The sequence below is a fragment of the Macrotis lagotis genome, chromosome 1, assembly GCF_037893015.1.
Source record: "Macrotis lagotis isolate mMagLag1 chromosome 1, bilby.v1.9.chrom.fasta, whole genome shotgun sequence".
Lineage (NCBI taxonomy): Eukaryota > Metazoa > Chordata > Mammalia > Peramelemorphia > Peramelidae > Macrotis > Macrotis lagotis.
In genome coordinates, this window is record NC_133658.1 from 519,442,110 (window position 1) to 519,455,319 (window position 13,210).

A 13,210-nucleotide genomic window follows, 5' to 3' on the forward strand; every position below is an offset into this window, starting at 1 on the left:
TGACTTATAGGGTTTTAGTGCTTACAGACTGCCACAGAAGATCAATATTGAAGAAGGAATTTCACAACATTCTTTTTTAGTGAAATACATTTTCCAACCCTTCCCCCAACCTCCCCCCCACTACCCAGAATGATTGATTAAATGAAATGAATGTGGACAGTCAGTCCATTTGATATCTGTTAAGACCAGAGCTTTAATTCTAATGGACTTTTCAAATCAAATAACCATTGAGTTTAAAGAGTCATTTTTGCTTTTGACGTGAGATATTAACAAACAATCCTAAACAGATTTTATTCTAAAAAACACAAAACAGTCATTTAAAATCCTTATGATTGGCACCTAGGTGGTACAGTGGTTAGAGCGCCCATCCTGGAGACAGGAAGACTTGAGTTCAAATGTGACCTCAGATAATTGATACTTCCTAGCTCTGTGTGTGTTTGTGTGTGTGTGTGTGTGTGTGTGTGTGTGTGAGAGAGAGAGAGAGAGAGAGAGAGAGAGACCTTGGGCAAGTCACTTAACCCCGTTGTCTTAAATAAATTTTTAAAAACCCATATAATCCTGTTTCTTAACCTAGATGATTTAGAAATTAAATTTTAAAATCATAATTATAAATAATTTTAATTATAAATATAAATTATATTTTATTAAATAAAATTATAAAATAAATTTATAATTTATAATTAATTAAATACAGTTTTGGTGATTTATTTCCTAATTCTCATCAAACAATTTGCCAAAATGGCAATATTTTAAGTTACTATATGGAATATTTATTTTTCCCCAAAATGAACTGAAAATAATTTTGTTTTTAGAATTGCACAGACAGGCCTTAATAATTAGAGATATACCAAATGTCTCAAAATCAAACTTAGAGATTCATTAAGACATTACTCACTGAGAGTATCATCTGTCTAAATTCCTCATTGAAGTGCCAAGTTAACTTAGGGATTTGGTTTGGTAAAAATACTGGACTTGGGGACAGAAAAACAATGTTTAAATTCTATCTTTTGCTATGCTTTCTCCGTTTGACCTTAGAAAGTTATCTAATCTCTCTGGACTTCAGTTTCTATGTCTTTAAAGTGAAGGGGTTGGACTACTCCAATCATTCAATTTAGAAAGCACCTTCTGCAATTTCTGGTGATTCAAAAATGAAAAATGAAAAAATCCCTTATAGCTTTTAAACCATGACCTCATGACCAAATATGATGATTCAACACATATTTCAATTCAGCAAATATTTATTAAATGCTTATAAGCACCTAGCACAGAATATTTTGCTAATTTATGAAACAAATAGAAATGTTAGATAAAAATAAATGACTTCCTGCATTAAATTGTTTATAACCTAGTAAAAGAGACATGCATATACAGATAAGTATCATGCAAAATAAAACATAACAAATACAAGAGAGGAAAAAACAACAATGTACTATGTGAAGACTAAGTAAAGAAAGATTAATTTCTGAATGGAGGAATCTGGGAAGGCTTAACTGTAGAGGTGGTATTTCATCCAGTTGTAAAAAAGATATGTAGTCAGAAATGGGGGTCTTATATAATTAGTGGTATATGATTAGTGCTTAACAAATGTAAGGTGAGGATAGATATTTTAATCATGGTGGGGGGGGAAACCTGAGGAATGTTTAACTGTGCTATTTGACTAGGGCTTAGAGAATATAGACTATAGAGCTTTTAAGTAGCTAATTTTGTGCATGGGAGATTCTCATCTGGTGCAATTGGGCTTCCAAGGAACAGAAGCACAACCCCAGGACATGATGAGGTTAAAATACTAAGACTTCTCTTCTGGGGAATGAGGGTCAGAAGGAAGTGAGGTTGGGGGGACCAAGGGAGGGTAGGAAGCATCTTATGCTAAGAGTGGGAATTGAGGGAGATTTTCAGGGACCTGGGGAAGAAGAAATTCACAATGTGGCTACCTGTGCCTTTGAATTTCCCATCAGAGGAAGGAATTATTTCACAGTTCAAAGCTACCAAAATCAGGCAGTTGGTGGTTAGAGAATTATATCTTCAGATTTTGTATCCAATGCCCTCTAATTTCAAAACTCTGATGACTCCAAGCTAGCTATGGCTCAGATGCTGTAGAATAAAGGTGAAATATGTCTGGAAAGATAGTTTGGTAACAGACTGTGGCAGTCTTAAATGTCAGCCTAAAGAGTTTGAACTTTTTTTGGTGAGAAATAAGGACTATTGAAAGATCTTGAGCAAAGGATTAGCATGACTTTCTCTGTCATATCCATACATTATAAGATAAAAATTCCAAATCAGTAATTGGTTAACTATGTAGGACAGAAGGCTTGGACACTTCTATTGATAAAGAAAAAATATCTTGGATAGTGAATTGTATGATCTAATTTGAGGAAAGAATTTCCTAGTGACATTCATCTTCAACAGAAGTTGGTATGCTGACAATGGTCTTTGCACATCCTTCCACCCAAGTGCATTAGGGATGCAGACATTTCCACTACTTTATTACATTTATGATGCATACTTTCTTATATGGAGACTTAGAGAATAGACTATCATTTGAAATGAGACTTACCTGTTTCTGTTGACAATCTTGTCCTTGTGCTTCTTTTCTCAAAAATCATGCTGAGGGATTTCCCTTGTAACAAAGGCAAATACTGAAAATCAATGATAAGAAGTGAATTACAAAATATTCAGTTTTATTTATTTTATTTATTTTAAATGCAGGACTTTATATACTGAAGTAGTCAGAATAAGTGGTCTTTAAGTGAGTAATACTAATTTTGCTTATTCTCTCTTCATAATATGTCCAAAACATTAAAAAAAATTGCACATTTTATAGAAGTGGTAGATTAAGAAAGATGAAAGAGAGCAGCAGCTCCCTCCTCACCCCATCCTATCCTTGCTCCCCAAAACCTCAACCATTCTAAGAAATTTTACTTGTTTTAATTTGTCTTAAGGATTAAAAATAATTCTATTTTTGTTAATATTTCAATTAATGATTTACATTTTATCAAGAACCAGGACATATCCCTGCCCATCCTTTTGATATTCCACTCTTGGAACTGCCCTAAAAAGGTAATGTGACTCAATGGACAAATGTTTTCTCCTTTGTCAATCTTCTCCACAGATCAGGAAACAAGCTTGTACTCTTATTTAAGTCAATGTTTAAACTACAAAATTTCAAATATACTTGTATAAACCTTAACTTGAGATAGGAAAGAGCTTGTGTTTGTGTTTACATGTGTTTGTAAAGAACTGTTTGAGAGAAAGGAAGGGCTCCTCTTTCCTGTACTATGTAGAGATAATCTAGCAAAAGCCTCAGTTGCTTTCTTTCCTTTAATTTTTCTTTTTCCCTATTAAGAGCCTTGCTGGGGAAGACTACCCAAGAGAACAAATTAGTCTACCAGTCTGCCATTTATAAAATGGATAAGGTGTCAATGCCAACAATTGCCAAGGTTTTCATCTGCATTTTCCTCTGCTTCTGGTCCTTGAAACTTGAATAAAAAAGATTTATGAATGAATATTCTCTCTATCTCCTTTCTCTGTCTCTGTCACTCTTTCTTTCTCTATATACATATAGATTTCCATATATAAGAATACACATATACATATGTATATTGTTTAATAGAAATATAGATTGAATAATATACTGAGTAAACAGGGATAATTTTATCTCCTCTTTACAAATCTTTCTGTCTTCAGTATATTTCTCTCATTATTGTTTTTCCTAGTATTTCTAGAACTATGTCATATAATAATGGTCAGAATGTATTCCATTGCTCTAACCCCCATATTTTTTGCGAAAGGTTCTATTGTATCCCCACTGTCCATGAGACTTGTTTTTGGTTTAAAATTAGTATTTTAAAAAAATATTTAAAAGATGCCTATATTTTATAGGCTTTCTCTCATATTCTGTCTTTTTTTTTTGCAAGGCAAATGGGGTTAAGTGACTTGCCCAAGGTCACACAGCTAGGTAATTATTAAATGTCTGAGACTGAATTTGAACCCAGGTACTCCTTACTCCAGGGCCGGTGTTTTATCCACTGTGCCACCTAGCTGCCCCCATATTCTGTCTTTAATAAAGGATGGCTGTCTGGGAAGGGGAGGAAGAAGGATACTGGGGAAAACTATAAATATATGAAAAAACAAAAGATCAAGAAAAACCTTTATAAAAAGTAAATTCAGGGCTTCTATAACCCTCACAGTCATCCTGTGAATCATATAGATGAGAAAATTGAGCTTTTGGAGTTTAAAGAACTTGACAAAGGGAAGACAGGTATGATAAGTATGAATATGAGCACATGTGTGTGTATATATACCTAAAAAGGTAATGTGACCTTTGAACAAATATTTTCTCCTTTGTCAGTCTTCTCCACAGCTCCGGAAATAAACTTTTACTCTTTTTTTTTTTAAGTCAATGTCTAAACTATAAAATTTCAAATATACTTGTATAAACCCTAACTTGAGATAGGAGTTTATTTATATGTGTTTGGAAAGAACTATTTGGGAAAAAGGAAGGATATACATATATATAATTACATGTATACATATTTAATTACAAAAATATACAGATCTGTATGTATATGATATGAAAGTAAAATACAAAGAAATATGGTACTTTAAAGTTGCAAATCATTTAGATACATTATCTCATTTTATCGTGAAAAATTATCCTATGGACAAAAAGTTACACTTGTTCTATTTGGTCCCATGGGGAGTAATAAGGGGAACAGGAAAGAAAATTTATTTTTGATGGAAAGAATAACTTCTAAATAGTTTGAGTCATATTGAAGTGAAGTAGATAGCCTCTGGAGAGGCTATCTGGAGGACTTCAAGGAAAGAATGGTTCACCTTGAGAGTGTTGAACTCTGAACCAGTCTTTTATCTACTGTACCACACTGGTGTGTGTGTGTGTGTGTGTGTGTGTGTGTGTGTGTGTGTGTGTAGTAACATAGTCATATGTGCATATACAATGTGAAACTATAATTTAGAAATGAAATAAATGGATACTTCTTGTTTTCATTTGATAGGATGCAAGGGGACATAAGAGAAGAGAACTAGAGCAAGAAAAAGAAAATGTTTCCCCATGAATGACTTCCTGAAGTTCTGATCCAGTTTCTAAAAATGAACTTGAATATTTCTCATAAATGAAATCCTATAATTTATCATCAAGGCACTAATTTTGCTGCCCGCAGTGTATTCATTTGTCCATTCCAAAGTAACCAATCAGCTTATTTGTGTGGTTTGATTCCTAGGCTTAATAGCAAAGGAAATCTGATTCCCAAGGTTTACTGGGAAGCCTGCTAATATGAAAGTTTTGCATACCTCTCCTTTCTGTTTTATTCTGTACTTCAGATCTGCTGATAGCCAGAGTAAATACTTGATTTCTTCTCCTGTAAAATCTTTTAGAGTTAAGAAGTGACGTCCTTTCAATTGGACATTACTCTGGACTGATTTTCCACATCTGCATGAGAAAAAAAAAGGAAAAATACTTTAAAAAACCCAAAATCCTAGTGATTTACCCTTCAGCTTTTTTCTAGAAGCAACACAACAAATTAGAATGGCTGTCCCTTGATTTTTGAAGTTAATGTATTTAAATATAATTAGCAGAGCTATGGTTCAGAATTTTAATGATTCAATATTTCCTTTAGTTAAGGGAAGGAAAAATATGAAGGAGAAAGTGAATAACTGCGTTACTAATAGAAAAATGTTTATTAATGGGGAAATTTTTTTCCTTTGTTATACTGTAGTTCCCACTTGACAGTGATTGCTATTGCCAGTCAATAAAAATTAAACATAACCAAGGCAAATCACAGCTATTAAAAATTCAAATATTACTAGCACTCAAATAGTTGCCATAAAGGTTAACTATTGATTGCTGACTCCAGTATGAAACGTAAGTTACCTCTACTGAAAGGCAAAGTCTTTTTGCTTAAGTACATGCATTGCCTTCATAATACAATAGAAAAAAAGAAAAATTCTCTCATCTGTTTTGTCATTAAGAAGAATACCATTTGGACATATTTTATCATCATATTGACCTATATGATGTACATAAGCTCATATAGCTATTTTTCCCACTATAGAAAATAAAATAATCTCCACATATATCAAAGTCAGGTAGTTAGCAAAACAAAACAAAACAAAAAACTAAAGTCAGGTAGCTAGGTGATGCAAGTGGATAGTACACTGGGACTGAAGTTAGGAAGACTGATCATTATAAATTCAAATCTGTCTTCAATTACTTGCTATATATGTGACAAGTCATTTAGCCCAGTATGCCAAAGTTTCCTCTCCTGTAAAATGAACTGAGAAGGAAATGGCCAACTACTCCCGTATCTCTGCCAAGAAAACCCCAAATGGGATCACAGAGAGTTGGACAGGACTGAAAACAACTGAACATCCACAACAACTATTGAAGTTAGCCTCAATAGAGGCAAAAGAAAATAAAAAAGTAGGCTTTCACAAACAATATTCCATAGTAGACCATATCTTTACAATCAAGTTATTGACTAGGGGAGAACAAGATCGCACTGTGCTTCCTGTTTGCTAACTATTAGGTTGGTTTTTTTTTTTTTTTTTGCAAGGCAAGTCTTGTTAAGTGGCTTGCCCAAGGCCACACACACACACAGCTAGGTAATTATTAAGGGTCTGAGACAGGATTTGAACCCAGGTACTCCTGACTCCAGGGCCGGTGCTCTGTCCACTGTGCCACCTAGCCTCCCCCTGTTTATTAACTATTGTTGGCGTTTGTTACTGTCTTACTGGGAGGACTTTTTTTTTCCTTTTTTCATTTTTTGCAGGGAAATAGGGTTAAGTGACTCGCCCAAGGTCACAAAGTTAGGCAATTATTAAATGTCTGAGGTTGGGTTTGAACTCGGGTACTCCTAACTCCAAGGCCAGTGCTCTATCCGCTGCACCACCTAGTCACCCATAGTGGGAAGATTACAGAAAAATCTGATGCTGGCTTAATTGAGGACATGCCAGAGAATCAGTCAGAGGCAGGAGCAGAAATAGAAGGGTGACTCCCCCAGGGACAGTATGCATCTCCAAGCTAGGACAGCAGTTAATACCTACAAAGTAGGGCAACCTAGTGACCCCCTACACACACACACACACACACACACACACACACACACACACACAACAGGAGGAAGAAACCTGTGATGATTCTGAGAGAGGAGGTTGCTCCCATTATTTGTCACATCATTATCAAGAATAATGATGTTGGGGTGGCTAGGTGGCCAAGTGGATAAAGCACCGGCCCTGGAGTCAGGAGTACCTGGGTTCAAATCCGGTCTCAGACACTTAATAATTACCTAGCTGTGTGGCCTTGGGCAAACCACTTAACCCCATTTGCCTTGCAAAAAAAAAAAAAAAGAATAATGATGTTCCTGAGTCTGCCTTCACTCCATGGGCAGCTTGTGGATCAGGGCAGCTCTGGGACAAAGGTACCTTCATAAAACTGAAAAAGTTTTTTATAAAGAAGAGAATCTAACTGGTTTCCCACCTCTGATGGGGTGTGGGGGAAAGTAGAGGCATTCATCTAGGAATCTGGAAGTTTGCAGCTTAGAAAATGTGAAACATAAAGATCACAGATATAAGGGGCTTCTCATAGGTACAGAACAGAATAGAGGGGAAATTAGGAAGAAGATTGAAAGGATGGTAAGGGCAAGTCTATGGTATATACTGTCTGTCAGACAAAGACTAGGTCTGAAAAACCAAGTTTCCCTGACACATAACATACAGTATATGCCAATTTCTGGCATAAAAAAATTGTGATTCCAAAAAAGCAAAAAATGCTTCCTACTAAAAAAGGTGAATATATTAAAATTTTGTAAAATTCCTCAAATGATATAGATACAAATCTTCAGGTACTCACTTATTATTAATGTCAAATAAGGCCCATAAGAGACATTATTCCCAGTTCCTCTCCACTGTGGAGGAAGTAGACTGTCAGTAAAAGTAATGATTATTAAATAACTAAATATTAAATATTGGGGAGACACAGGATTCATCTCTTTCTGAAACCTTATTCTCTGTTTAGGCCAAACCAGCATCTGAAGACCATTAATGATAACAAGAAAGGATGTACTTTCTCCTCAATCTTGTTCAGATCCTACCCAGGTGGGGAAGCCCATTATGTTCTATTTAGGTTTGGGTGGGGATTCTTTGATTAGATTGCTTAAGACTAGGGATGGTTTGGAAGTAAACATCATAATCAAAGTCACATCCCCCAGGCCCTCATTAGAATAAGTCCATCTCTTTAAAAATATTCATTCTTTCACTGATAGTTAACCAATCAGAGTTGATTGCTGTCTCCAGGAACCCCCATTCTTTCAAGGGAAAACAAGGACATTCAACCTTGAGAGGTTTCCATGAGGAATCTTTGGTATCCAAGAGGGTCACTGACCCATTTTTATTAATTATATGTTAGTATGATTAATAAAAATGATCATTTACTCAGAAAATATTTCTTGAACTTTTTATACATAATATGAGTTTTAGGGAAACATCTTCCCAGAAAAAGTAATGTGATAAATTGAATTTTAGGGAAGTACCTTCTTCCCTAATGTTAGAAATCCAAGAAACAGGGGTGGCTAGGTGATGTAGTGGATAAAGCACCAGCCTTGGAGTCAGGAGTACCTATGTTCAAATCCAGTGTCAGACACTTAATAATTGCCTAGCTGTGTAGCCTTGGGCAAGCCACTTAACCCCATTTGCCTTGCAAAAACCTAAAAAAGAAAAAAAAAGAAATCCAAGAAACGGAGTTGGAGGATTGTGTAAACAGAGACCCTCAGGCCAGCAAATACAAGATGACTCTTGCTGATTTCTAACTTGAAGGAGACCTCCACTCTCTTACAGGTCTCCAGCTCCATCAGTAGATTCTCATAACTTTAATTACACAGAAAATATGTCCACTGGAACAAATTTGATCTTAAGCAATTCCTGATACCCCAAGTATACATGCTCCCCCCACCCCGTTACCTGACATCTTGTCTCTATTACTCAACCTCTCAAAGAAGGAAAATGGATGAGCCGTGTCACCTGATGGTCTCTGGTGTACCACTACACTTAATGTCATCCCTAAGGCTGTAGAAAATACCATGTGTATTTCTCCCTTGGTTCACAGATATTGTCTCCCCTTCAACCACCTTAATTGAACCTTTTACCTTCTAGTCTTTCTTTCTGGTCTATTGATGAGTCAAAAGAACCAAGGTGGGAGGAATTGCTCACAAAGAGGATCTCAGGACCTCTTTGTTGAGGAATTCCCTAACAGCACTAACATGGAAGATTCCCAGTGCAGACTCCAGATGGAAGTGGGAAACCCAGATGCTCTTGTTTATAAACAACATGGTGATTTTAATCAAACCTTGAGAGTTCCAGAGACTCCTAAATGAAGTCCTTACTTGTTCAAATGTTTGACATCACTGATACACAAAGCATAAACCAAGCAAACAAAAAAGGCTTTCTATGATATTCAGTTAGATGGACAATCCAAAAAGCTGACTTATAAGAACATTTCTATTGGACAAACACTGCAGATTGATAATGAACTAGATCCAAATTTGAATTAGAAGTTTGCTTTCATTTTGGGAATTGGATAGTTCTTTTAATGACCCTTAAAGCTTCTCCCTAAAGTAAAATCTCACCATTTCAATAAAATACCTTATCAGTGATGTTATGAAGCATAGAATAGCAAAGTCTTGGAAGAATTCACATTATAGGTCACTATAAATATAAGCCTTGTAAAAATGCATGACATGTGACCCTGGACAAGTCATTGAACCCTGATTGCTTCAACAAAAAAAATGCATGCTAAAAATAGGCATCAACATATTATCAATGAAGTAATTATGTCAGAAGTGGCATAAAAGTCATGGAGGTGGGTTGTTCATGTAACAGAAGTCAGAAATAACAGATGAGATGGAGAGCTTGTGAACTCCTTAACATTCACATAAGGACAAAAAGGTAGACTCCCATTGTAGTGAGTAGATGCATTGGGTAGAAGATTTGTGAGAGGACAGGATCAAGAATCTTTGGGCATGGATGTGTGTGCTATGGATGATGTAGAAGAGGTGAATAACTCTATCTTGGTGAATTTAGGGTAAGGTAATTTTATGGGCAACATCTCCTCCCCAGATAATGGATCTTCTGAGACCAAAGAAACAAAATTTAGAGTTTACCCTTCATTTCCCTCCCTATTGGCAACAACAGGATGATCAAGAATTATTCTATTTTAAAAGTGGCCTCAAACATCTTGGAAGTTTCCTGTTGATACAGGGAACTCTGATAAGATTAACCTCAGAGAAATGCATTTCCCACAGGAACAAGCTTGACCTTTCACAACTCCTATGATGCTAAGGTTTGCATATTTCTCTCATTTCCATTCTGCTGTGCAATGTTTCCTATTTATACTAAATATAGCTTGCTTTGAGAATATTTGTTTGCATGAAGACTCCCTCTATTAGATTATCAGCTTCTTGAGGACCAGGACTATTTTTTGCTTCTTTTTGTATCTCTGGTGTTAGCATAGTATCTGGGCAAAAAGTAGGTGCTTTATTGATTAATTGAATGCTGCTAATTGAAAGTGTTCTTCAAGTGGGTTTATAAAGCTATAAAAATCCTACCTCTAGTCTAAGAAGGTAAAGTTACTTCTAGCCCAAGCAAGTTCCTTAATGTATTCATAAATTTATCTTCCTTACAGCCTGGCTACTTATTTTTTGATCCCCAGTGACACTGACTTCATAGTGGGTGAGATTCACCTTGAGCTCTTCTGACCTCAGGAAGGGAAACTCCCATAACAATGGATTGTTATCTGCCCATGGGAGAAAATACCCACATTGGTGAGATCACAGATCCAGTGAGGCTCTTCAGAAAGCTAAGAAAACACAGGGACAAATTACAAATACTTCTGGAGGCTTAAAAGCTTTATAAAAGAAGTGAAAAGGATGCTGGACTTAGATCCAGTGTCATAAAATAAGGATGCTGAAGGTTTGAGAGAGGAAAGATAGAGACAAGTTTTGACCCTTTTATGGGAAGATTGCTTCCTTGGCTCTCTCTATTGTGAAGGTGTTTGCAAGGAGGAAAACTAATGATTCTAGGGTGTTTCAAGATGTCAGAAAATCAAAGAAGGGCTAGTACCTAGAGGCATCTATCTAGACAAAACAGTGGGTTTTATCCCTAGAGTTCTATGTCTATAGTCAGGAAGACCTGATTTCAAATGCTTCAGATACTTAATTGCAGTGTGATCTTGGGTAAGCCCAAGTGGAATCAATAGTGAATTCAAATCATGGAAAGCAATACCATAACTTTTTCATGTATCAATATGGAGAAAATAACCTACAGATGTTTTTGAGGGGGAAATCGCCCCAGAAAAAAAAGGAACCTTAGAAATAAAAGAAACAGTTAGAAGATTGTGTAGAGATCCTCAATCAGGAAGGACAGAATAAGCCTTCCTGATTTCTATCTTGAAGGAGACCTTCATACTCTTAGAAATTTCCTGCCTCCCCTGGATATTGTGATGGCATTAACTTCAGAGAATATACCCACTGAAACAAACTTAATCTTTGTCAACTTGGAGACTCCAGGACTAACACATTCTTTCCCAAATTACCTAAAATTCCATATGAGAAATGATAAATCCCAATCTGAGACCCCTATTACTAAAAGTCCCCCTCCAAAAAAGGGACAAAGCCACCTCATTGATAGTGTCTGGAGCTCTGCTGCATGTAATGTCATCCATAAGGCTGTGTAAAATTATACATATGTGTATCTCCCTTGGCTCCTCTTCATGAGTGTAAATGGAGCTTATTTTTTTTTAGGGGTGTGCAAAGTAATTTATATAAATCTTATTAAGCAGGGGCAGTTTTTTCTTGTCATTGCTAAATTAAAACTGGCTCCCCATTTCTTCCCCCCCCATCTTCTAACTGTTTCTTTTATTTCTAAGGTTCCTTTTTGCTGTCTTTGTTCAACCTTTTCTAACTGCAAACAAACTTAACTTCTTTATTTGAAGTCCTGGTCCTGATTAAATGTTTCTCCAAGCAGTTCTGAAAAGTTAACTCTTACAACATCTTGACTTTGTCTAGCCCATGAATAAATGATTTTCATCAAATAGTTGTGGGAACTCAATCCATTCATTGCTTATATCATCCTGACCTTGACTGTCTGATGATTAGATATGCAGGTGTGGAAACTTAAATTTTATTACTTACAGTTCTTTACTGTTGCAATCCAAATGTCAGTCATCCATCAACTGATGCTAAGTATAATTTAATTTTCTAGCTTTGCCTCAGGATTTATTGATCTCTATTCTGAGATGGGAAGAACTCATAAAAAGGATTGGGATCTCTGCCTTCAGGAATTCTATACCAATTAATTATGCAGATAGGGACATTCAGATGTTTTACTATTTACTAAATTCACTATATCAGTAAATTCAGCAATTGCATAACTGTTTTCATGCTAACATCAGATTAGAATAAAGCCAAATTAGTTTGAATAAGCTCATTATATGTCTTAAAAAACAATAAAACAAAAAATAAAAGTTACCTAAAATAAATTCTATGATACAATCAACAATAGAATGGGGTTTCTATGAAAAGAAAAAGAAAAGAAAACATAAGATAAATACAAACAAAATGCAAAATGTAAACAAAAATGTTTTCTAAAATGGAAAGTCCCTTTTTGAAACAAAAAAATGATTACAGCAACAAAAAATGCTGTCAAAATGAAGTCAAAAGAGTTTCCTTCCAATCAGACTACTAGTTTGAAACAACACCCATTCCAGTGCAAAAGGCTAGATAAGGAAAGGAGGCAAGAGATGCTCTCAAGATTCACCAGTATCAAAAAATAAGAAAAAATCTAGGGAAAAAAATCTTTCCATCAAAGTTATTTACAAAAACTATTAGCATACCTGTTTAAAGGGTAAGCTGAGCTGTTTGAAGGGGGAAAATATCTTAAAGACTCATTTTAGGCTAGCGAAAATATAAATAGAAATAACATAATGTGCTTCATGGAACAGAATGATAGAAGTCTAGGGAAATTTTGGCTAAAAATAATCTGAACTCTCTATATGTGAAATTATATATATATATGTATATATATATGTATATACACATACAAATATATACATGCACATATATACATATATGCATTCAGAAAGCAATGGACTATTCCTAAGAATCTCAACACAGAATAAAATGTATCCAAAGTTTTTAGAAAGAAA

At 35.3% G+C, this 13,210-nt stretch overlaps 1 protein-coding gene across 3 annotated transcripts in view; it reads right to left on the reverse strand.

Moving 5' to 3' along the window:
- OTC (ornithine transcarbamylase) overlaps positions 1-13,210 on the reverse strand; it is a 73,240-nt gene that overhangs the window by 44,689 nt on the left and 15,341 nt on the right. For all 3 annotated transcript variants that reach the window (XM_074214185.1, XM_074214184.1, XM_074214183.1), the window contains 2 exons: positions 5,308-5,446; positions 2,555-2,636 (listed from right to left, as the gene is read on the reverse strand). In XM_074214185.1, the coding sequence (XP_074070286.1) occupies positions 2,555-2,636; positions 5,308-5,446 (221 nt within the window). The remainder of the gene's footprint in view (positions 1-2,554; positions 2,637-5,307; positions 5,447-13,210) is intronic.